The sequence below is a fragment of the Anabrus simplex genome, chromosome 7, assembly GCF_040414725.1.
Source record: "Anabrus simplex isolate iqAnaSimp1 chromosome 7, ASM4041472v1, whole genome shotgun sequence".
NCBI lineage: Eukaryota > Metazoa > Arthropoda > Insecta > Orthoptera > Tettigoniidae > Anabrus > Anabrus simplex.
Genome location: NC_090271.1, coordinates 175,844,800 through 175,869,404, shown reverse-complemented (window position 1 = coordinate 175,869,404; position 24,605 = coordinate 175,844,800). Strand labels below are relative to the sequence as shown.

The 24,605-nt window shown below is 37.8% G+C and overlaps 1 protein-coding gene across 1 annotated transcript in view; it reads left to right on the top strand.

Annotated features, from left to right (window-relative positions):
- The window catches only part of Glg1 (golgi glycoprotein 1), a 266,753-nt gene that overhangs the window by 202,358 nt on the left and 39,790 nt on the right, over positions 1–24,605 (top strand). The window contains exon 11 of the mRNA XM_067151476.2: positions 10,692–10,877. Within this exon, the coding sequence (XP_067007577.1) occupies positions 10,692–10,877 (186 nt within the window). The remainder of the gene's footprint in view (positions 1–10,691; positions 10,878–24,605) is intronic.

Here is a 24,605-nt window from a genome sequence, read left to right as displayed (position 1 = left end):
GCTGAAACTTTCCTACCCACTGTGCTACTGTACGGTATGGTAGGGCATTATTCCCATGGGCTTCCACTAATTCACTGTGACATTCCATCGCATTTCTCCCTTGGAGAACGGCTGTTTTGATGTAAGCGCGCTGCTCAACACGGGTTACGTCCATCTCACACGACACTCGCCAACTGACTGATTTTACTGCCCTCGCTGCTCTCCTACCAGCTATCACAGAGCCATCGGTTGTTCTGCATACACACTATGCCTGCAAAACTTCCACACGACACATATACGTTTGTGATCTGTTCACATATCTACAAGAAAAAATAGTTGCCATGACTTTTGCCCCAATCCTCGTATTTTGTATATATTTCATAAAGTATATTCCATAAGAGATTTATATTTTAACATTTTATGCTAAATAGCTAATTTAAAATTTGAATATTAGAGCTATGTTACTCTAGATATTGGTTTATTCTGGACTTTTTTTTTTTTTTTTTTTTTCTCTTGCAGTTTCCTAAAAATGCACGTAAATGGACTTGGCAGTTTTTGATACTTGGCACCTCAGTGACTCATTATATGTAATCAAGTTTTTTATCTCTTTCTATGCTTTCCTTTTCAAAATGTCTAGAGTATGGTACTGTTCAAAACAGGAGTGTACACAGAGGAGTCTTATCACACTCAACACACATCCACCTAGTGTCTGTTCTTTTAGGCGGTCATTTCTTTGTGTGCTGACACACAATACACCTCCTTTGTGGCTTTTGCTTTGATTGTGTTGGTGGTTTAGGAAATTACCATCCAGAAAGTCTGTCTCCTGAAGGTGATCGACCTCCTTGTGGTGACTTCCTCTCCACTGCAAGCTCCTCTAGCTGCTGATCAATAAGACAGCCATAAGTCAAGCAGTTGTGGCTTTTTCTCCAGTCTTCACCTTGTAGATAATATAAGATTTCAGCATTGCCATGTCAATCAGGTACAAAACTACTTCACATACCACTTCAGTGTTTTCCTACCATTTGCATTGAAGATTGCCTGCCTATCAGCTCTGTCAGTTGAGCCATAGCCGTTTATAGTACAAGACCGCGACATTAAATCCGGCAACGCCACTTAGTAGTCGCCTGATGTGCTGTGAGAGAACGAAAAGCCATGCCCTCTTTTTAACATGAAATCTGAGTGACTGTGATTGTTTTAAGAGGAAGTATATCTGGGAAACCATCCTTCGTGAAATCTTAGTTTGGAATTTATTGGAAATGGAAACTAACAGGGATATCATGTTGTTTTTGCTATTTGCTTTACGTCGCACCGACACAGATAGGTCTTATTGCGATGATGGGATAGGAAAGGCCTACGAAGTGGAAGGAAGCGGCTGTGGCCTTAATTAAGGTACAGCCCCAGCATTTTCCTGGTGTGAAAATGAAAAACCACGGAAAACTACTTTCAGGGCTGCCGACAGTAGGGCTCAAACCCACTATCTCCCGATTACTGTATACGAGCCGCACTTAAACGACTGCAGCAATCGAGCTCGGTATCATGTTTTTTATATGTTCTGGAATGATCCTCAATGCATCAATAATACACACATATTTCATCTTTCAACTTTTATTAAACATTATAGAATAGGTGAATCACTAAACGAAGTATATTACTTCAACATTGTTACTTTAGGCTACAGCATTTTCATTTTGTTGTTATATGTTTCAGGAGACTCAGTTCTTTTCTTACAACAATTATTTAACAACACATTGCTGATTGTTTTTATTGCATTCCTTCCCTAATTTAAGAGATTGCCACCACGGCTTAAGATTCTTGGAGCAAACTCGTTAATATTTCATCATTCTGGACTCCCATTTCACTTAAATGGCGAAGAATGTATGTCTGGTTACGTACAGTCAAAAATATGCTTTCATTCTTTGCTGATACACGTGTTTATGCAATTCCCACTACATGTTTTCCGATTAACTAAATAATATCAGATGGCACCGAGAGTCCTCCCCTGTTCAGTCTCTGAAAATACTCATCTTGACAGCCCTTATTACTAATTAGAAATTTACAGCAGTAACTACAACTTACATTTGCAGCAAGCTTAAGACTTGCATAACCACAAATTTACAGATAACCAGATGAATGTAATTCAATAATTTCTAGATAATTCTTATCGCACCCAATGAGTGGCCACATTGTTTGGGTCACGTAGTTGTCAGTGTGCAGTTGGGAGATATTGGATTTGAACCACACTGTAGGCAACCCTGAAGATGGTTTCCCATCTTCACACCAGGCACATTCTGGGTCTGTACCTTAATTATGGCCACGGTCGCTTCCTTCCCACTCCTAGGTCTTTCCTATCCCATCATTGCCATAAGACCGGTCTGGGTCGATGCAACGTAAAGCAGATTGAAAAAATTCTCTATCAAAGACTTTACCTTTTGGAGGAAACTGCCTAATTCGTATAATTATTGTTAAAAATTATGAAAATTGTTACAGTGCTGAAGTGCTGCCTCTAATTGACTCCATTCATTCAAAATAGAGTTCCTAAAATAACTTCTTCAGTAGTGAGTACGCTTTCATTAGGTATCACTCCACCGTTCACATGAATCTCAAATTTAAGGTCACTACTACTACTACTACTACTACTACTACTACTACTACTACTACTACTACTACTAACCTTCAGTTCAGAAGTTCTAATTTGGGCCGATGACCTTCGATGTTAGGCCCCTTTAAACAACAAGCAAGAAGTTCTAATTTATACAGTATATACAAACACTTTCCGTACTATGTACAAACCACTCCGGTGGATAAGAAATAACTTTTGAATGAACATTCAATGAAAAGTGTTCAAATGAAGGAATTTTATTTTCTTCAGTTCTCCTTCTCTCATCCTCTTCTGCATTTTCTGCCACTTTTTCACTTTTCTTCTGTCTTCCGGTGAGTTCCTTTTTACATTCTCCTTACTGCCAAGATAAGAGGGCAAGCCTGGGAATATTTTTGCTACTGCACTGTCACTTAAAACTGGGGCTTCAAATACATATTCACGTTCCTTCCCGCCCTTGTTTACGTACTTTTGTATGGTAAAAAAGTCTGAATCGTGAAAATGTTTCATACAAACAGTCTCCTTGTCATTTAGTTCCTAGTTTGCTCGTGGAATTGCACAAATCCATTCTTCTCAATGTGCTACACATTTACGAAATTTATAAGACCTTATGTAGCATGCTACTTTAATTGAAGAGGCATAATTGCTTTTTTTGATTGAATACTACACAAGACTTAGGCATTTCCACACAATTAACTATATCATTTTGGACTTACGAGGTGTAATTCAGAAGAAAAGCAGCTCGATCTCACAGTTACTTAATTGAAGTGAACGGTGCAAGCAGCCAGTAGCCACACATTGCTGCGGTGTTACCACGTCTCTCACGGCATGGCCTTGACTACAGACGGCTATGATTGAGCCCATGTTCTCATTGTAATCTAACACACTCAAAAGTTTCTTTTTATTCTGCTGTATGTCTTTACCATCACATCCTTGTGTATGGTTGTAAGCATAGTAACACCCCTTTTGTTATGTCATCTTTGCATTAGCATATCACTGGTGTGCCATAAAATACATTCTCCATTTTCAATTTTTTTCAGGAAGTATGACTCTTTTTCCTGTTTTTTCTGTCTGTACCACAAGCTCCAGTATTTTCCCTGTGTAAATACTCACAGAGATCTGGTCTTGTTTACCAGATATACATTTTTGAGATTGTGGCCTTTCCAATATAAGGTGCTGTTAGAGATTTTCAACAACTGACCAAAACACTCCAGAGTTTTTCATCATGTTCTATTTTTGTATCCTTTTCAATATAAACAATATGGTCAAAGATAAACGCCGTTTCACAGTCTCAAATATAAATACCTTTATACCAAACCTGTGTCGTTTTGATGGAATGTAATGTCTCCATTTTAAACAACTTTCCCAAGTGACTAAGACCTTATCAATGCAGGTATTTTGGAAGGGATAGAATATAGATGGAAATGTTTCTCTGAAATAATCTATTATAGGCCTAATTTTGTGAAGTCTCATCACCTGGGAGCTGTAGGCTGTTGTCAGAAAAGTGGAGCGATCTGAGAATTACAGGGAGAAATTGTCTAGAAATATCACTTTACCAGAATTTGATAATTGTTAGTTTGTATAGATCTCCAAATGCCGATGGTTATGTATTTCTTAATAATTTTGAATTAGTAATGGAAAAAATTTTGAAGTTTAAGGCCAAAGGTGCTGTTTGTGGGGATTTTAACATAGAGATGGCATATTCAGATGGGCAGATTTCTAGAAATTTTCTGAATTTACTAAGAACTCTAAACTGAACTTGCAAAAACAAGCTACCTAAACATAATAATGCATACTTGGATAATATTATTGTAAATTTTCCTAGAGATTTGTATAAACTTAGACTTGGTGGGGATTTTGCAGATCATGACCCCTTGCTTATATAATTGTATCTTAACCAGCCTGTCATAATTTACAATGACGAACCTGTTCTGATGTGGGTAAAAAGTCAGGGTGATGATTATATTAACATATTTATTGAAAATCTGAAACAAATTAACTAGGGCTTTGTATTTGAATTTCAAGGGGGAGAAAATTATATTGAAACTATATTTGGAAATTTTTTAGATAAATTGGTTGAATTGTGGCATTTATGTTCACCACTGGTAAAAATTAGTCGTAATGGTAAACTTAAAAGCAAGAAGTTGAACTACCGGGCGAGTTGGCCGTGCGGTTAGGGTCGCGCAGCTCTGAGCTTGCATCCGGGAGATATTGGGTTCGAACCCCACTGTCGGCAGCCCTGAAGGTGGTTTTCCGTGGTTTCCCATTTTCACACCATGCAAATGCTGGGGGTGTACCTTAATTAAGGCCACGGCCGCTTCCTTCCCACTCCTAGGCCTTTCCTGTCCCATTGTCGCCATAAGAAATATGTGTCGGTGCGATGTAAAGCAAATAGCAAAAAAAGAAGTTGAACTGGTATACTGATGAATTGACTCAGTATAGGCTCCGTGGGCTGGTGAGAGAAATGCACTGTTGCGCTGCAAGTGGCGATCATTGTAAGTTAATGCGATCACTGCGCACATATCTGCTGTCGTCTCACTGCATGTTGCCACGGCCGATTAAATAATAACAGTGGAATTTCGGAGTGTTTTATGCAACAAGAATCGGCCAGATTATTCCAAACTTGCAGATAGTGGTCATGTGTTAAATTTACAACAAAAACAGTTCGCAGGAAATAGCAACAGAGTGAATAACAGCAAATGTGATGAGAGATACCCTACCATTTTACGATAGAGGCAACATAGTAATATATGTATTATTTGTGGTGCTAACGAGATTAATGTTCATGTACACATTCAACAATGCTGTCTTCAGAAATATATCTTTGGCCTATTTCAAATACAATATCATGTTAGCTGCTAGGGAGGCCTTGGTAAAATAAAAATGTTTCCATGAAATGTAAGCATATTTCTGCTGTTATTTATGCAGTTTACTCAGAACATGTCACCTCACGTACTGATCAATCCTGTGAATGATCTGGACCTCGCATCTCAAAACTGCAGAAAGAGAAATACAACAACGAGAAGAGATTAGAGGAACTTATTCTGATGAAAAGCACAGGTTTGATGCTGGACCAATTGAAATTCCATATTTTGAAACCGCATGCACTCTCTCAAAAATTTTGCACAAGGAGAAAAAATCAGAATCCCTCAAAGTTACTAATAAATTATTGGGTGTCTGTATTTATAATATGATCAAGTTCACCTGTGTAATATAACGGTTAGCATTACTAGTTACCTTCGTCGGGGGCACGGGTTTGATTCCCAATACTTGCCAAAATTTAAGATTGACATGAGGGAGGGCTGGTATGTGGTTAAAACTGTACATGCAGTTCATTTTCATTAGGAGTGTGCTTGGAAATAGATGCACCACCTCGGGGTGAGAACAGGAGTATACGTATGTAAAATATGTTATTTCTGTGAGCTACTGATGTTGTGTAATGGAGGCTTATTTCCGTAATTATGATTGTCTACTGCCGTGTCAAATCCATTTCATGAGGTTGTGGTTTGTAGTACGGTGCATTATTATTATTATTATTATTATTATTATTATTATTATTATTATTATTATTATTATTATTATTATATTATTATTATTATTAAAGCGTCTTTATTGTGGCGAAGTTAGGGCTCCCGGCCCTTTCTTACACTTAACCACTTCATGTATATACAATATATATTTTACATAAAATTTAAACATATGAAATCTTTACAACCTAAAGTATAACTAAAGCAATTTAAGTATCACTAACTAAGCTAAGGTGAGTAAAGTATAACTAAATTATATACAGGAACACATTGCAATAAACAACCATATTCACTCTCATTCATGCATCCCATTCACACTCAAGAAAGACTGGAAGTGCTTAAAAGATGACGCTGGCAAAGGATTTTAAATTTTGTCTTAGATTTAGCTTCCCTGATGTCATTGGGGAGTTCATTCCACCAGCTCGTGGCGGTGATAGTGAACGATCTGTTGTAGGTTGCGGTTCGATGCACAGGAATTTCTAGCGTACAGCCTGACCGGGTTATTAACAGGTGCAGGGAACTAAGGTAGCGAAATCTGGTGGATAGGTAAGGAGGAGTGTTTTCAGAAAGCACTTGATACACCAAAGTAGTTGCGTGGAGTCTACGTCTGTCATTCAGTCGTAACCAAGATAATTGTGTATAGAATGGGGATACATGGGCGTATGGTTGTATGTCGAATGCATACCTGATGCATGCATTTTGGGCACGTTGCAGTCTCACGCTTTGCTCGTTATTGATATCAATAAAAACTGTATCACAGTATTCGAGAATTGGAAACAAGAGTGATTGAATGAGCTTCATTTTCAAGGACCGAGGAAATATATTTTTAAACCGCTTCAGAGGATGCAGGCTTTGATGTACCTTTTGGCACACTTTCATCACATGTTGCGACCAGTTCAATGTTTCGCTTATAGCCACACCAAGATTCATAACTGTTTCACAAAATGGAATAATGGTATTGTTTAGTGCTACAGGAGGAATTTCGTATTGTTTTAAGACGTGTAAGTTTTTTGAAGTACCAATGATTATTGCTTGCGTTTTAAGAGGATTAATTTTGAGATTGGTACTCAATGCAAAATTACTTATGAGACTTAAATCAGCATTAACTTTTTCTACAGCACTCTGAATTGTATCAATTCTTGAGTGGTAGTAGATCTGCAGATCATCAGCATAAAGATGATACTTGCAGTGTGTAATCGATTTGGCAACATCGTGTAAGTAAATTGCAAACAGCAATGGTCCAAGTACAGACCCTTGGGGGACACCGAGAGGTTTGTTAAGCCACTCAGATCTGCTATTATTTACTTTGACACACTAACGGCGATTTTTGAGGTACGAACTGAAAAAGTTTATTGCCGTCTTGCTGAAATTTAATGAATCCAATTTTGAAAGTAGCAGTTGAGGAACAACAGTATCAAAAGCACTAGAAAAATCAAGTAGAACCAGTACAGTCACTTGTCGAGTGTCCATTGCCTGTCGGATATCATCAGTTACTTTCAGTAGGGCAGTCGTTGTGCTGTGTCCTTTCTTGAAACCAGATTGGTAAGGGTCAAGCAGTGAGAAGTTAGTCAAGTAAGTGAGGACTTGTTCGTGTACCAAGTGTTCTAGTACTTTGGAAAGGGGTGGGAGAATGGATATAGGGCGATAATCTGATGGTAAACTAGGAGAATTCTTCTTAGGAATAGGAATGAGGATACCGTGCTTCCACACAGTTGGGAATACTCCCTGTACAAGGCAATGATTAAATATCTGCGTCAGAATAGGTAATATGGCACCAATAATATTTTTTATGAAAGATAATGGTATGTCGTCATTACCCGGAGCATCAGACTTGAGGGAGTAAATTACACGCTTCACATCGTTCGCCCCAACTTTTTTGAGAGTGAATTTTACTTGATTTACTCGGGAATGAGCATTTATGGCGTTAATATCATCATCAGTTAGGTCATCAACTGGTTGATGATGATTATTATTATTATTATCATTATTAGGATAGTTAGGATCATAGTCATTATTGTCAGTAATATCATTATTAGTGTATGCTGCTTTCGTAAAATGAGAATTTAGATCATCAAGTGGTATACTGGGTGTCTGCATGGTCAGGCTGCGACCTATACCCATCTGATGCAAATGTTTCCATATTAGTGCTGAATTTCGTCTGTTTGTTATCTCTTGAATATATTTATACTTGCTGTTACGAATTAATTTCTTAACTTGATTTCGAAGAATACGGTAATTTTCGAAATCACTAGTGCTTTCAGTTCGCCTAAATCGCCTATACCAAGCATCACGATTTGCCATGACCGACTTAATTTCATTTGTTAGCCAAGGAGACGAAGGGTGAGAAACTCGAATTTGCTTCTTCGGAGCGTGTTTGTCATACAGTCCTAATATTAAAGAGTTCAGTCTGTCAACCTTATCATCAATGTCATTAGTCAGTAGAATGTCATTCCACGGCAATTGATATGCTTCATTTCGTATTATCTCAGTATTAAAATGCTTGAAGTCTCTTCGCATTATGTACCTGGTTTTGTACTTTGGTGCCTTGAGAGAGTAAAATAAGTATATGAGATCGTGGGTCGAAATACCTGGTACAGCAAGCTGTCCATGTTTTACCACTTTCTGCGGATTGTTTGTTATAATAAGGTCAGTCAGTGTGTGAGACGTGTGGTTTATTCTGTGAACATGGTTAGTCGCGTCTAGTGTCAGTATATTGTAAATCATGCCATGGAATAAGTTTTGTAAGTATGTTGATTCGTTACTTGTAACTAGGAGATTAGTATTGAAGTCACCAAGAATGATTATGTTTTCGTACAGCGGAGTTAACTTCGATAATGCCACTTCTAGGTCAGATATATGTTGTATGTCCCGCGCCTTGTATACCACTCCGATCAGTAGTTTTTGATTATTAACCAAGAGTTCAACAAACATGAATTCAGGTCGAAATGGAGTCTTAGGATCTGAGGTCATAATTATTTTACTTTTTAAGTCGCTACGGCAATATATAGCGCAACCGCCCCCTACACGATTTAAACGATCTAGGCGATGTAACATCATGTTATTCAGCATTACGAGATCAGATTTGAGTGACTGCTGTAACCATGTCTCTGTTACACAAATACAATGCAAGTTACTGTTACTAAATAGAGCCTGTATTTCGTCAAAGTGACAAAGAAGCGATTGTGCATTGATATGACAACACTGAAAATATTGTTGGTGGGGAGCTAACATTTCCTTAAGAATGTCTCCTGCCACAGCTGGTGAAGGGGAAGGTAAGGGTGAAGGCGGACAACAATGAAGAGGGATAGGGTCAGTGACATCACGGAGATGCTGTTCGGTATAAATAATTGACTCATTTACGTTATACTGGCTATCTTTAAGACTATGGTAACAGAATACAATGTATCTGTTATGATGTGTGTGCTTTAAAAAGGATGTCCTCTTCCAGCTTACTTTGCAAATATAACATTGCTATAATAATTTGTTTGTAACTGTTAACTTTAAAAAAATAGTTAACATTCATTTTGTAAAGAGTTAGCAAAATGTATTAATCTCGAATTACTTTTTGCAATTTACTGCTACGATCCACCGTACCGGTACATTCAAATCCATTTCGTGAGGTCGTGAAGGAAAGCTCTGTATTACAGTATCTATTAATGCGATCAACAACAAGCACATGCTTCTGCCGGAACTTTGTGACATTAAAAAATAATCATCTGAAGACAGCATTGTAAAATGATTGAATAAATGCATGTAAACATCACACACATTCCAGCTTCGTATGGTGAGCTGTTGTCTCCAAGTAGTTCTTGTAATTTCCACCCGCAGCAGCACATGGCTATACGCACGGAGCCTATAGAGAAAGAATGCTTTTGCTGTATAGAATTTATAAAAACTCTTGTCAAGGAGGAACCGAACAGAATGGCGTGTATAAAGCTTATCTTAACTGTAAAAAGTTATATGAAAGAAAACTCATCCATGCCAAAATTTTAGCTTGTGAAAAATATATTGAGAATGCACCCAACAAATACAAGGCGGCATGGGATGTTATAGTACAAGAAAACATCCCTACTGATACTCGAGACACATTTTTTGATCCGGAAGAACCACCTGCCAACTGTCTCGCAATCCCTCTGCATAATAGTTCCCGTAGCAATATTTGTTTCACCGTTAGATCCATGAGTAAGATAACTATCTTCTTTTGTACGTCCACAGAAAGACTCTTAGATTGCATACCAGTCCAAGATATTCAGGCTTGAACTCTAGAGCATCCCACCTTGATCACAATTTTCCACCTTTCCCAAAGCACTTGCCGTTCTACATCATCTCACATAGGACTCATTTTTCTCTCTGAAATACTGTATTATTTGCATTCATGTCCCTGTCCCAAAAAAAAAAAAAAAAAGCCATTTTCTAAATAATTTCCTGTCTCAGCTTGTTATAAAGTTTGATAGCTTAATTAGCAATTATATATGAGATAGTACAAGGAATTCTAAAATATCTTAGTAACTGAGAAGATTAAACTGTGTTTTTACTGTTACTTTGTGTGAATAGCTAATAAAACTTGGCTATTTTTTTTTAAAATACAGGTTCTGGAATGTCTGCAGCAAAACAAAGCTCATCTGAGCAAAATATGTCACCGAATGATCTTCAATGTGGAGAGACAAGAAATGGTCGACAATTCTGTTGACTACGTCCTTATTACGACATGCCAACAAATGATCCGTCAGTTCTGTCACCAAGAGGATCAGTCTAAAGCCCTTGTGTGTCTCAAGGTGAGATAATATTGCAATACCCTGAAGGACTAACGACACATAATACCCTTCCTGTCATGTAGCAGGCATACGACTTCAAGTGTGTCTGTTCCGAGTGCAAGCTGTTAAAGACAGCTGGATATAGTTGATTGAAAGTACTCCATTGAGGTAACTTGTTTCCCATAAAACCTGTAGTAGTGTAGCTACTTTTTAAAAATAATATTTGTAAAATATAACTTAGTAGTGACTTTTATTAATATTTTCCCCAATTTTGTTAACATCTGATGTGTTTGATTGAAGCAGGAATGCTTTCTTCTGTGTAGGCATATGACCATTCATTCATTCATATATTCATTCTCTGGTTTACAACAGGGCAAAATCACCCCAGTTATAGTAAAAAACCAAACCGCATGGTGCAACAGCCCCAAAGGGCCATCGCCTACCAAGCGACCGCTGCTCAGCTAAAAGGCCTACAGATTACGAGGTGTCGTGTGGTCAGCATGACAGATCCTCTCGGCCGTTATTCTTGGCTTTCTAGACCGGAGCCGCTACCTCACTGTCAGATAGCTCCTCGATTTTAATCACATAGGCTAAGTGGACCTCGAACCAGCCCTCAGATGCAGGTAAAAATCCCTGACCTGGCCAGGAATCGAACCCGGGGCCTCCGGGTAAGAGGCAGGCACGCTACCCCTACACCACAGGGCCGGCCAATTATAGTGAACCTACACTAATTACTTTTAAAATCATGTTAATTTAATTATAATCTAACCTTAAAATTATTTATAATATACATACAGTAGAAGTCCGCTATAGCGAGTACGGCATATAATGAGAACCCCGTTATACCGACAATATTTAGCTGTCCCTTCAAACTTCCTATATTAAACTGTGTATTATCCTTTGGTTATAGTGAGAGCCCTATCACCGACGCATCCGATTAAGCACGCGTGATTTTTTCTGTTACCGATATTTATGCACCCCAGCGATTACGTTGCATGCAATCGATTATCTTTGGTATCGTTTCCTTGCTATGTTCACTAGCGAGTTCTCTCGTCGACATTCCAAGGCGATGTTGGAGTCTGTTAGTAATAACCGTCAACTACTGTTCTGTTGTCCGACTCGTTGGCTGAATGGTCGGCGTACTGACCTTCGGTTCAGAGGGTCCCGGGTTTGATTCCCGGCCGGTTCGGGAATTTTAACCTTAATTGGTTAATTCCAATGGCTCGGGGGCCGGGTGTTTGTACTGTCCCCAGCATCCCTTTAACTCACACAACACACATAACACTGTCGTCGACCACAATAACACACAGTTATCTACACGTGGCAGATGCCGCCCACCCTCATCGGAGGGTCTGCCTTCCAAGGGCTGCAATTGGCTAGAAATAGCCACACAAAATTATTATTATTATTATTATTATTATTATTATTATTATTATTACTGTTCTGTAAAGAAAATTCAAAATGAAGGAGAACGTATTTTCGTAATAAATGCGTAAATGACGTGTCCGATAACAGTATCTCGTTAAAAATAAAGGCTGACTAAACGATCGCTTAATTTTAATGCTAAGTGCTGCAATTAAGTAAAAATGGGATACACTTCGAGATATGGCAGAGTGCATAATTGATTTCACAGGTTAGTTTATATTTTCTCGCATCTGGTTAAATTACATAAAGGTTATTGTCATATAAATTTATAGCGAGAAGGTTATCATTTCTCTACTGGCGCTTGAAGTATGTTTTCATCATATGTGTAGTACAGTTAAGTCAGGATAGGTGACACTGTTTAAATAAGGAAACTGAAACGTTTGCCACAAAATGAGATCGATCATCTTTGGTACGGTATAGTTTTTCCAAGACCAACTACAAACGATTGTGCATTTGCGAGCTCTCTCTTCGACATTCGAAGGCGATGATGGAGTCGATTAGTAATACCCAACGACTGCTATAGTGATGTATCATGCAAAACTTTTCCGCTAGGCAGCGTAATGTTAATACGCGGTATGTGCTTTCCGCTCTCGATTGTTTTACGTGAGACTTATATGGAGTATTCCTACATTTGTGGTCATCGAAATGAAACTTTAGCTTTAAATGCATGAAAATGGAGTTACCATATTCTGCTAATGTTTTTAACAAGACGGGAAATGGTATAGGTGCAATGGCGATTGTGGATTTGGAAGCAGAATTGAAGAAAAGGGGCGGAAAAATATCCGGAAAAAAGCAAGAGTTGATTGAAAGGTAAGGACTAAATGGAGCAACTCCTTCTTTTAGCGTTTTTGTTAAGATTGAATTCTTTAAGTACAAATAGCATTTTGAAAACATTCCTAATACCGTATTTTTCTTTTCTTTGCTGGTTAGAGCCATACATAAGGCATGACATTGGTGTGACAGCAGTGCCTGGGGCTACATCCAGTACAACTGAACTTCATTTCCCTGCAGTGCATAAGTTTCAGGATCTTGTTTCAGACCATAAGACAAATACTGTATAAAGATTTCAAATTTGGAATTAATGTATTATTTCATGTTCAGGAAGTCTGAAATTAATGGTGCTCCAGTGTCGAATTATAGGTCACTGTGTGATTCAGAGTACCGCACACGGTGTTATGGCTGTTTTCCTACTTCTATATCTTCTTGCTCTCAGAGTTAGTTCCAAGGTACCGGTGCCACACCATGAATATATCAAAGGTACAAGCGTTCTCCTTAAATTTCTGTCCTTCACCTAAAATTATTGAAATAGGTCATATTAACTCCTCAGAATGTCACTACCTTATTATAATATTGTTTCTTAATTAGTACTAATTGGCTTACTTAACAGTTTCAGTAATGATATAATCTTCAACGGTAAAATGTTTCAAATAGACATTTTTATTTCGTAGGACCTGCCTACAAATCGCATGCAACCACTTTTTACGGAAAGGATCCTGCTTAGGAAATTGATAGTATGAATACGGTCGACTTTGATTTTGGGACAATGGGACACAGCAATAGTCAGGCATCATGATTTTCTTGTTGTCTTTGTTGTCGTAACGATATATTAAATCTTTAACTTCATCATTTAAATAGGTAACTTCCATTAAAAGCACATACAAACAAATGACGATCGACAAGCGTATACCGGGTACTAACTCGTGAGACATCTATCGGTAGTGTTTCAGTACATCCCTATTCTTTAAAGAAAATTTGAAATGAAAGAGGATAACAGTTTTCGAAATAAATGCGTAAATAACGTGGCCGATAGCAGTTGTTAACTCGTTCAAAATAACGGCTGAAGTAAGCGATCTCTTAATTTTAATGTTATATACTGAAATTAAATAAGAATGTGATACGCGGCCAGGACAGAATACATCACTGATTTGAGAGGATAGTTCATATTTTCTCGCGTTTAGTTAAATTTCGGAAAGGCTATTCACATGTAAATTTTATCGAGGATAACTCTTCTCTACATGCGTCTCAATTATGTTTTCACGACACATATACGGTTAGGTTAGGTGACGCCATTTGAAGAAGAAAACTTAAGTGATACCGTATTTCTCCGAATCCAAGACGATGTTTTTTCCTCAGAATCTCATGCGAAAAATCAAGGGTCGTCGTGCATTCATGGCCTAACTGTAATGAATACCCCTGGCAACTCTCGCGGTAACCACGCTACTTCTTTTCGCCCCCGCACTTTGACGCACACACAAAATTCGTTGACAATAAACAACCGACTCTGTATTATACATCGCTAGCCGTGACAACCGGTTGTACAGTGCCTTTGTGTAACGTTGCTGGATCTCGGGAAATAGTGAAGATAGAATGACATTCTATTGGTCTCTACAAAAATGTTTCTCAAATCTGCAGAATGACATCAAAACATGCCAGCTTTCAAATTCTTAGAAAGACCACAGCTACTCATTGGCAGAGTTATAACGTGTCTATTGTACCTGACTTGGTAAAATTAAATTTTATAGACAGCAAGAATATTTTCGTGATGGATAGTCATAAAGCTACGTGCAAATTTTCAGTGGGTTCCCGTTGATATTATGATGCCAGTTTTAAGTTAATGGTTATTAAACATTCAGAAATGTAGAATAATTGTGCAGCCGCAAGAAAATATGGCATAGGCCTAACTAAAGCCAATATTTGGCGTTAGCGTGAAGACAAAGATACAAAAAATGCAATCAGTGGTCCACAACAAGGACGCTTTAAAGAAGTCGAAAATGAAATTGTGAGGTTACGGTATGTGCACGAAAAACACAAGGGCGGAAAGGCCATGCCGTGGCGCAATAAACTCGTTCGTTGACCTTCAACGTCCATCATTAGGCCTATACATCGCTAGCCGCTGAAGTTGGCTGAACCCGGCAAGCGAGACGTGCATGTAGCAGTAGCCAGTTATATCTGACGCTGAGTAAAAGTACCGTAACAGTTTTATAGACAGCAAGAATATTTTCCTGACGGATCGCCATATTGTAGAGACGCATGAGATAAGTATTGCCGGCAAATTTTCAGCGGGTTCTCTTCAGTATTATGACGCCAATTTTAAGTTAATGGTCATTAAACCTGTGGAAATAAAGAATAATTGTGCAGCCGGGAAAAAAATGCGGCATAACAAAGCCAATGTTCGGCGTCTCAAATAGTATAAAAATGCGTACTGTACAACAAAGGCATTCATATGATTTTACGAAGCACTTTTTGAGCCTGATTTAAATTTTTGAAGGAAAAAGTGGGAATCGTCTTGGATTCGGAGAAATACGGAACTGTAATTTTTTCAGAATAAAATTAAACATACATTTTCACGTAGTATCACATTTCGAAAAATAACAAACAAATTGTAGTGTGGATATCATCTGCGGAAACACAAGTTTTGAACAAACTGATTGACGTTTCTTACCGGTTTTAATGTGTATGGGGAGTTTTCTGACTTTTATACAATAATCGGATTTAACGACAATCCGCTCTAGCGAGTAAATTTTTTGCTGTTGTGAATTCTCGCTATAATGGACTTCTACTGTATATTGCAATAATTCTAATTACAGTACCTATTTAAATATTTACAATTATGTAACTAAACTAACATACACTCATAAGGAGTTTCTTCTGTCTGTCTGTCTGTCTGTCTGTCTGTCTGTCTGTCTGTCTGTCTGTCTGTCTGTCTGTCTGTCTGTCTGTCTGTCTGTCTGTCTGTCTGTCTGTCTGTCTGTCTGTCTGTCTGTCTGTCTGTCTGTCTGTCTGTCTGTCTGTCTGTCTGTCTGTCTGTCTGTCTGTCTGTCTGTCTGTCTGTCTGTCTGTCTTGTGCCAGTGTGGTGAAAATATTTAAGAACTGTTTGATAGGCAAAGTTAGGTGTAGTGTTTGCTCTTTCAGGACAGCTCTATTGTAGCTATTATACAGTCTGTAAAGTGGTGAATTGTTGTGTGAAATAGTGCGTGCTTTCTCGTACTTGTATGTAGTAATTAGACTTGATTTTATGCGATGTACATGAAAATGTATCCTGGATAAAAAGTCTGGGTTGTCTACAGAACTATTAACAATTTTGTGGAGGAATTTAGCATCACTGATTTTTCTACGGTCTTCCAAGCTAATAATTTTCATATTTTTCATTTATTTTGTAGTCTAAAAATTTTGTGAAATGTCTGGACCATTTCAGTTAACCTGATATACAATATTTTTCACACCTCGAGCTCCACATTACACTCACATACTCTCGTTTTGCTCTTACACATGTGTTGTAGAGTGCCGTAATCGACTTTGCCTTGGTGAATGGTTTTGCGCTTCTGATGATAAATCGTAGAGCTCGATATCCCTCCACTGTTATTTCGCTTACGTGCAAAGTGAAAGTAAGACCACTGCCAAGCATCAGCCTCAAGTCATTCACCTCATTAGCCTGTTCAGTCCCAACCTGTGCAGGAAAATGATTTGATTCTTTCTCGTAGTGAAAGACATTGTACACATTTCGAAATGTTAAATTTAAGTTTACTTGTAATGCCCCTCTGCTCTATATCATCAAGATTTCTTGGCAGAAGCAAGCAGTTATAAATTGAAGTAACTGGTTGAAATATTTTTAAGTCATAAGCGAACAAAAGATATTTAGAATTTTTATACATTTTGGAAGATCATTTATGAAGATCAGGAACATGATTGGTCCTAGGTTCTAGCTTTGGGGAATTCCAGAATTGAAGAGCTGCCTGTTTGATAAGAAGATTCTGGAAACTCTGAGCATTGCTTGCAAGAATCCAAATCTGTTTCATTTTTCTAACCGTATGTCATGGTGTATGCTATCAAAAGCTTTTCTAAAATCTGTGAAAATAGTGTTGCATAAAATGAATTTCATTGCAAAGTCCGTATTGTCGTTAGTATACTTCTTAAAGGTACAGTCAAAGGTTCCACCTTTACAATACTAAGAATTTTTTGTTTAATTAGCAATTTACAAATGTCGCCACATGTTTCGTCCTTCTTGGTGGACATCATCAGCCGAAATACATGTAAGATATGTAAAATAGACTAGGACAAATACACATTAAAATACGATTCAGGTTACCGAATACATCAAGTTATAATGCATGTTAAAATTTGGAGAATGTTCGTAAAATGCTGGAGCACAATTGTTTTAATTCTGTTAAAATGAAGATAAAATTGATTAACACACGTAATAGTTCCAGTAGAATACAATGATCAAGCTCTTCTTGTTGACGTGATGATGTGTTGTTGATAATACTTGGTTAGGTTATGAGGCAGGCGGAATATTTGACTGTATATAAGTGTACACATGAGAAAAATTGTGTCGGGGGTGAATATTCCTAGAACGAAAACGATGGCTATTAGCAATGTTAAAAGTAGGCAGGGTTTGAAGCATCTTATAATTACAAGTGGAATTGAATTAAAATGCAACACATCTGACTACTTACATCCTTGTCTGCCCAAGAGAGGTTAGGCTCGATATGTGTGTTACTATTGACAGCTGACTGAACGTGAACTGTGGAGGCCGTGTGTGATGAAGGGAGAGTAGGGGAGGGTTGGATCCAAGGGGCAAGTGTGTAAAAGTTTGTTGTGAGGCTTGTTCATGGAGAAACCGTTGAATAATGCCTTGGAAAGTACATTCACAGTTTCCAAAATTTCAATTAAATTGCAAGCAGGATTGCATTTTTGGTCTATGTTAAGTAAAATGCCCTTATTATAGAAGCAAAGAATTTGAAGTCCTGCTGTATGGAAGTGAAAGGGTGGTTGAATTCTGTTACGTGGGTACTCATGGCAGAATATTTGTTGTGTCTGGAGGCGTTGACGTATTCTTTATATCTAATAAGAAAGTTTCTTCCAGTTTGACCAACGTAACTCGCTGGACATTGGTTACAATTTTAATATGCATATGTATATGATTTGTGGTATTTGTTATTGATGTTAATGACTTTGTACTGCTTATAGAAGAGATTAGCATTGTTATTGATTGTTTTATAAGCAATGTTGAAATGGTTTCAAAGAATCTTTGTGATTTCATAAATATTTATATTAGTGTAAGTGAAGGTGGCATAGTTGAATGCTTTCTTTTTAGTCTCTCTGAGCAGAGTTGAGGTGGATTTGTTTACACTTTCATTAACAGTCCTATTTATGAAATGTCTGCCAAAACCGTTTTTACTCGCAATAAAGTAGGTGTTGAGTTCTTTCCTTTGATTCGTGTCAGATGAAGGGACGATAAAAGCTCTATGAATTAGACCAGGGCCTCTCAAACGCCCAAATTCTCACGCGTGCAAATCGAGCCACAACAGCTCCGTGCACTGTGCATCGGTCCCGCTCTGTTCAGCTCGGACCAATGATTGGTCTCTAGGCTACTCGGCTAAGCTCGGCTCTACTCGGCTCAAGTCAGCTCGGATTTAGAGCACTACCGAGAAAGTGTGGTAGGGGGAGACAGGGGGAGCGAGCGAGACAGGTGTGACGAATGAGAGAGCAAGCGCTATTGCTCCAAATCGAGGAGTGGGGGGGTCTGCACTCTGGTCAATCAAGGGAAGTTGTCTTTTGCACCATGCCCAGTGTATGCACCAAGCGCGTGCACCCTGAGAGGCCCTGAATTAGACTATAAAATGCTGCTCTTTTTTTGAGAGTCATGAAATAATGATTTGACTTTTTTTTTTTTTTGCTAGGGGCTTTGCGTCGCACCGACACAGATAGGTCTTATGGCGATGATGGGATAGGAAAGGCCTAGGAGTTGGAAGGAAGCGGCCGTGGCCTTAATTAAGGTACAGCCCCAGCATTTGCCTGGTGTGAAAATGGGAAACCACGGAAAACCGTCTTCAGGGCTGCCGATAGTGGGATTCGAACCTACTATCTCCCGGATGCAAGCTCACAGCCGCGCGCCTCTACACGCACGGCCAACTCGCCCGGTGATTTGACTTCTCTCATGAAGGGAATGCATATCGTTCGTGGAAACATGTGAAAATGAAATTAAAAAAATGAAAACCTACAACCTGTTTTCCAGTCATTGACTGGGTCAGGGATGCAATGAATGAAGCAGATATAGGCTATTAGTACGATGGGGTCGCCACTCCCAAAGTGATTTATTAATGATTGATAGATGGTATGAAATGAGAATGGAGAGTGTTGCTGGAATGAAAGATGACAGGGAAAACCGGAGTACCCAGAGAAAAACCTGTCCCGCCTCCGCTTTGTCCAGCACAAATCTCACATGGAGTGACCGGGATTTGAACCACGGTATCCAGCGGTGAGAGGCCAACGTGCTGCCGTCTGAGCCATGGAGGCTGTGGAAACATGTATGATGGAATAAATAATTTTCAATCGTTAAAAGTGTATTGACAAGGTGGACCCAACATAAAAATTATAAATAGTATCTTTAATAGATTTAGACAAGTCAGTATAGGATCAAATAAAATACCTACGATGGTTAAGTTTATCAACAGTACTGTTCTTTATTTGGCACCGGCACATTTTCCTTGATACCTTTTTAATCCACTTGGAAACTCAGCAGAGCAAATTATAATACCTTGCCACCCCATAAGAGCCCACATTGCCAAAGCATCCATTAATTGTTTAAAATTGGGGAAATTCTTTGGCTGGCTTTATGTGACTGGAAAAGGACTGATGAAAGAGAATTATCTGTCTAAAATCACTGAGACCGCAATGAAAAGTCTGTGCTTTATTTGGGAGACCAATTGTAGACCTAACATTCTAAAGGGGCTAAGCGCCAAAATTCAGATTTAATTTTATTGGACCTGTTGGTAGTATATCCATATGAGCATATCATACTAAAAGGGCTCTGTCGTAGGTCGGTTGTGAGCGACTCATTCATATAGAATGAATAATGTATTAATCGTAGTCCCTTCTGCATGTTTCATTTTTAAATGGTATTTTCGAAGAGATTTCATGAATATAACACATTATAATGAACATGGTTTGTTGTATATGTGATTTAATGATGTTTTATTTATCAAAATATACTATGTGTGTAGGCGAATTCCTTACAGATAATTATCTTCATTGAAGATAACTAATTTAACAAAATCAACACACAGTAAAATTTCATTAAAATGTTTCTGCAGGGGACAAGGATAAAGAACGTGTTAAGCGAGGAAATGCCGTACTGAATATACAAGTAAAAACTATCCAACAGGTATATGGAAACCCTAGAAGTGATCTTTTCCCACATGAGGGCATTTTACGTCATGTATCCGTGGGTACCATTTCTAAAGATGAGAGGAAAATATTAAAAGGTGTGAAAAATACGAGAGAAAAAATATGAAAACTTTTTTTGGTCTTATAAAATAACAGTGCAATGAAAGGCATGCGAAACACCAGGCAACAAATATGAACACATTTGCATGTGGGCCCATAAAAAGACAGAAGTATTATTGCAGATCACACTCTTTCTAAAATAAATTTTAGTAGAAGCCTTTTATTTCGGACAGTGGGTTTAAACATTATTTTCTGGTCACACTCTTAAACAATGAACTGGAGGTTACACTCGAGCGTTGAACTGTAAGTGATACCTATAGTTCAATGCCCTTGATATGTGTGATTATAAGGAATGACTTTGGCCGCCATTTTGAATTCGACAAAACTCGACCAACTCAAGAGACTGAGTCGAAACTTGAAGGTATGAGTTTCAATGTGTTCGCTTAAGGATTTAAATACCAGTCCACTTTCTAACAGATTTTAATTTTGCCTTCATTAGTAAGGAATTTTACAACTTTTTCTGTATCTATAACTAGGCTATCCCAAGACAAATAAGCACTACGCTAGTCATCTTCACTCTGTTATGTTCCTAATCCAGATATAGGCTATCATGCAACAAATATTTGCTACCCTTCACTGAACCCCTCAACACTAAATTTTGAACTTCTGAATGGTATGTGAAATACTAGCACAAACTAGCTTACTGTGTTATTCAGCTATCTTGCTGCTAACCAGCAAGCAAAACTTGGAACATTGCTGTGGCTAACGGCTTTCTCCCCGAAAGTGCAGCTTATCCTGTAAAGTTCAGGAATTCAAGGCCTTTTCCTGAAATCACGTTTCTTTCTCAAGGGATGACAAATAACATTTTCAGGGCTAGGAAAAATGTGATCATACTAAGAAGTCACTTTACAAATAAAAAAGTCTTATACAGTCCACCTTTCCAATCTATATTAGATGGGATAATGTCTAAACATATTTTAGCCTATATAAAGGCCATCTTCAGTAGAAGATAAAATATTACATGTACAGTGGAACCTCAATATCTCGAATCACCTCGGGTGCTAAATTTCATTTCGAGTTAATTGAAATTTCAAGCTATAGAGAATACCATTTTTAGCATGTATAGCACATAATTTAATCAAATATATCTACAGGCTTATACTGAATACATTATTTTTAACAATACTTAAAAATATACAAACTAACTCTATTTTACGGCATCACTTTAATTCTAACCCTTATTATAGTAACTTTTTAGAAGACAGGATACAGTACATATAGTAGTGAAATAACAAACGTACCTCCGATACCACCTTTAGAAAAAAATCTGCTGGTCTCTTCTGTTTTTTACTGTTTAAGTTATTTTCTTCACACTTTTCAACAATATTTATTGCTGTGAAAGCACTGTAATTTACATTTGAGTGACTCTGTATGTAGGATAGAAGAATAGCCATTGCACTTGGCGCCTGGTCTGCTGAGGCTGCACTCTTCGTATGATGGCTCTCTCTAAATTGGCTGTGTTAACCTTAAATTGTTTCATTGATAGCCCCGTTTGTAATGTTATTTTCTAATTATCATTTCAGTAAATGTAGTACTTAAATAGAATCACCACTAATTTTGTTTTCTCGGCAACACAAATACCTTCTCACGGGCCGGGTAGGGTCCCAACCACTTCCCACCTCCGTTCCTTTAGTTGTCATGTTGGCTATCCTGCTAGTTATATTCTGATGTTTTCCTGTACTTGTCATGCGTGAGTGTTTGATTTTATTTGATGTGGTCTGAAAATCATTATTTTCCTTCACAACGTTTATTATTGTTGTTATTATTATTATTATTATTATTATTATTATTATTATTATTATTATTATTATTATTATTATGTTTAAAATTTTAATGCTGTTTAATCCCGGAAGGGTTACATGATCACTAGAAGTTTTAGTTTTTCTGTTCTCATCATATTAGATCCCTGCATCACTGTAACTTGTTAACTCTTCCTCACAAACCACAAATGCCTAATGCACAGTTAATGTTGTACCAAATTCGAGTTAGAGTATTTTTTGCTTCAAGGAAGGAAATGTTTGCTTTAAGAAATTTGTTTAACCGAATTTCGAGTAATAAAGGGAAAATACACAGGAAGAATAGGACAAACGGCCGGGAAATTTGAGTCACTTCGAGATACTGAAAATTCGAGTAATGCAAGTTTGAGATATCGAGGTTCGACTGTATATACAAACAAACAAAAAAAAACTGAAAAATGTGTGGAATTAAAGGAAAATGACCGTGATTAACATATTAAAAACACATGTGAATGTTGAGGTAGAAAAATCCTCTTGTCTAAAAACTGAGCTGATCAGCTCTGACCAACTGCTAGCTACACACAAATTTATTGTCAATAGGGACACGAGACCGACAAGGTCGTACCATTACAAGTTATAAATCTCATCATTGGGTCCGTATTGAGCAACATATACCTTTCTAAAAGAATGTTTTTTTGAGAGTCCACATTTTCAATACATTATATTTTTGTATTGATTTACATACTTATTTGCCACACTCACTTACAGTAATCCCAACATATATAAAATTTCGAATCCATTCAAGAAACATGACTTCAAAATTTCGTTCAAAATACAAAACACCAACCAAAGCATGTTCCTAAATCACAATAGCGTCAACTCCAGCAAAGACCAATACTCAGGATCCGGGATTTACAAACTAATCTGTACACAATGTTTCGTCTCATACATAGTGCAAACAGGACGAGTTTCTCAGCGAGATACTTAGAACACTATAATACAAATAAACATCATAAATTCTCGGCAATAAGCATACATATGAAAGAAACTGGACATGCCTACACGACCATAAAACGAGATTTAACTCTACTAAAGAGAATTTTAAAAAAAGGCAAATAGATGAATGAATGCGAAAACATCTACATTTTTATACACCAGTTTTTCAACAGAAACCCCGATTTAAATGACATTATAGAGGCCAAAAATCCTTTATATGATCAAATCCCGCAATTATTTAAAATATTAAAAACAAAAGAAAACATGTTCCAAAACATCAATAAATTTGCATGCATAAAAGCTCCGCCCACAGAAAAAACCCTCCTCTGAGAACATCCAATACCTCATCCACCCACCCCTCCCCAACCCATACCCCTCCGCGTAACACACTTAGGTACAACTCAAGGCGCACGGAATTAGCCATCGCCAGTCGGACAGAAGGTGTCACAAGAGCAAGCCAGCCGCAAGAGAGGCAAGTGGGTGAGTAAGAGCCCGCTTAACATCCCCATTTTTATTATTAAGAAATGCACACAAGTTGTGTATATATGCTACATAAGTTACATAAATTTTAACGATACATTTTACCCCGCATTTTGATTGTACATATTTTAATTAAGCACAGTAGTCTACCAGGGGTATTGCTCGTTTTTTACAAGTGGTAATGTGGTAACAATCACAAGGTTGATCGCACAACTCACATATACAGTTATTCCCGGGATCGTGAAAACGCTTGTTCCTGCATACTTCGTGGTGGTACCCATGCACAGCTATTGAGGTGACCAGGTGTCAGAGGTCTTGATTCGTGTTGGCCCAGGATCTATTTACCATGGCTTCTGTAGTATAAAAGTCCAGCCAAATTTATCTTCGTTTCTTTTGTCTTTCAAGGAGCAGTTTATTCGAGCTGTCGGTAGATGGGAGTCTCTTATGCAGTTCTTCTATAAAGAATGGTTCTCTCGCGAGCTCGTATACTAGCCTCGACTTTGTGTGTTTCAAAACACCTAGAGCGGCTTTCAAGAATCTTGATTTAACTGCTTCTAAAGTCATTAGATCTTTCAGACTTAACTTATCTCAAATACTTCAGTTCACACAAATTTCACAACTAAGACACATTTTTTCATTACAGACTCTCAACAAAGTAGGACAGTATAAGACATTTTTATTTGTAAAGTGATAGCTGCCAATACAGAATGAGATTTATAACATGCAATACTAAGAGATAATAGCGAAAATTTGTGGCGTGATAAATGAGGTATCTTTTATATGGATTCATTCTATGAGAATTGGGACTTTGAATTTGTGACATGC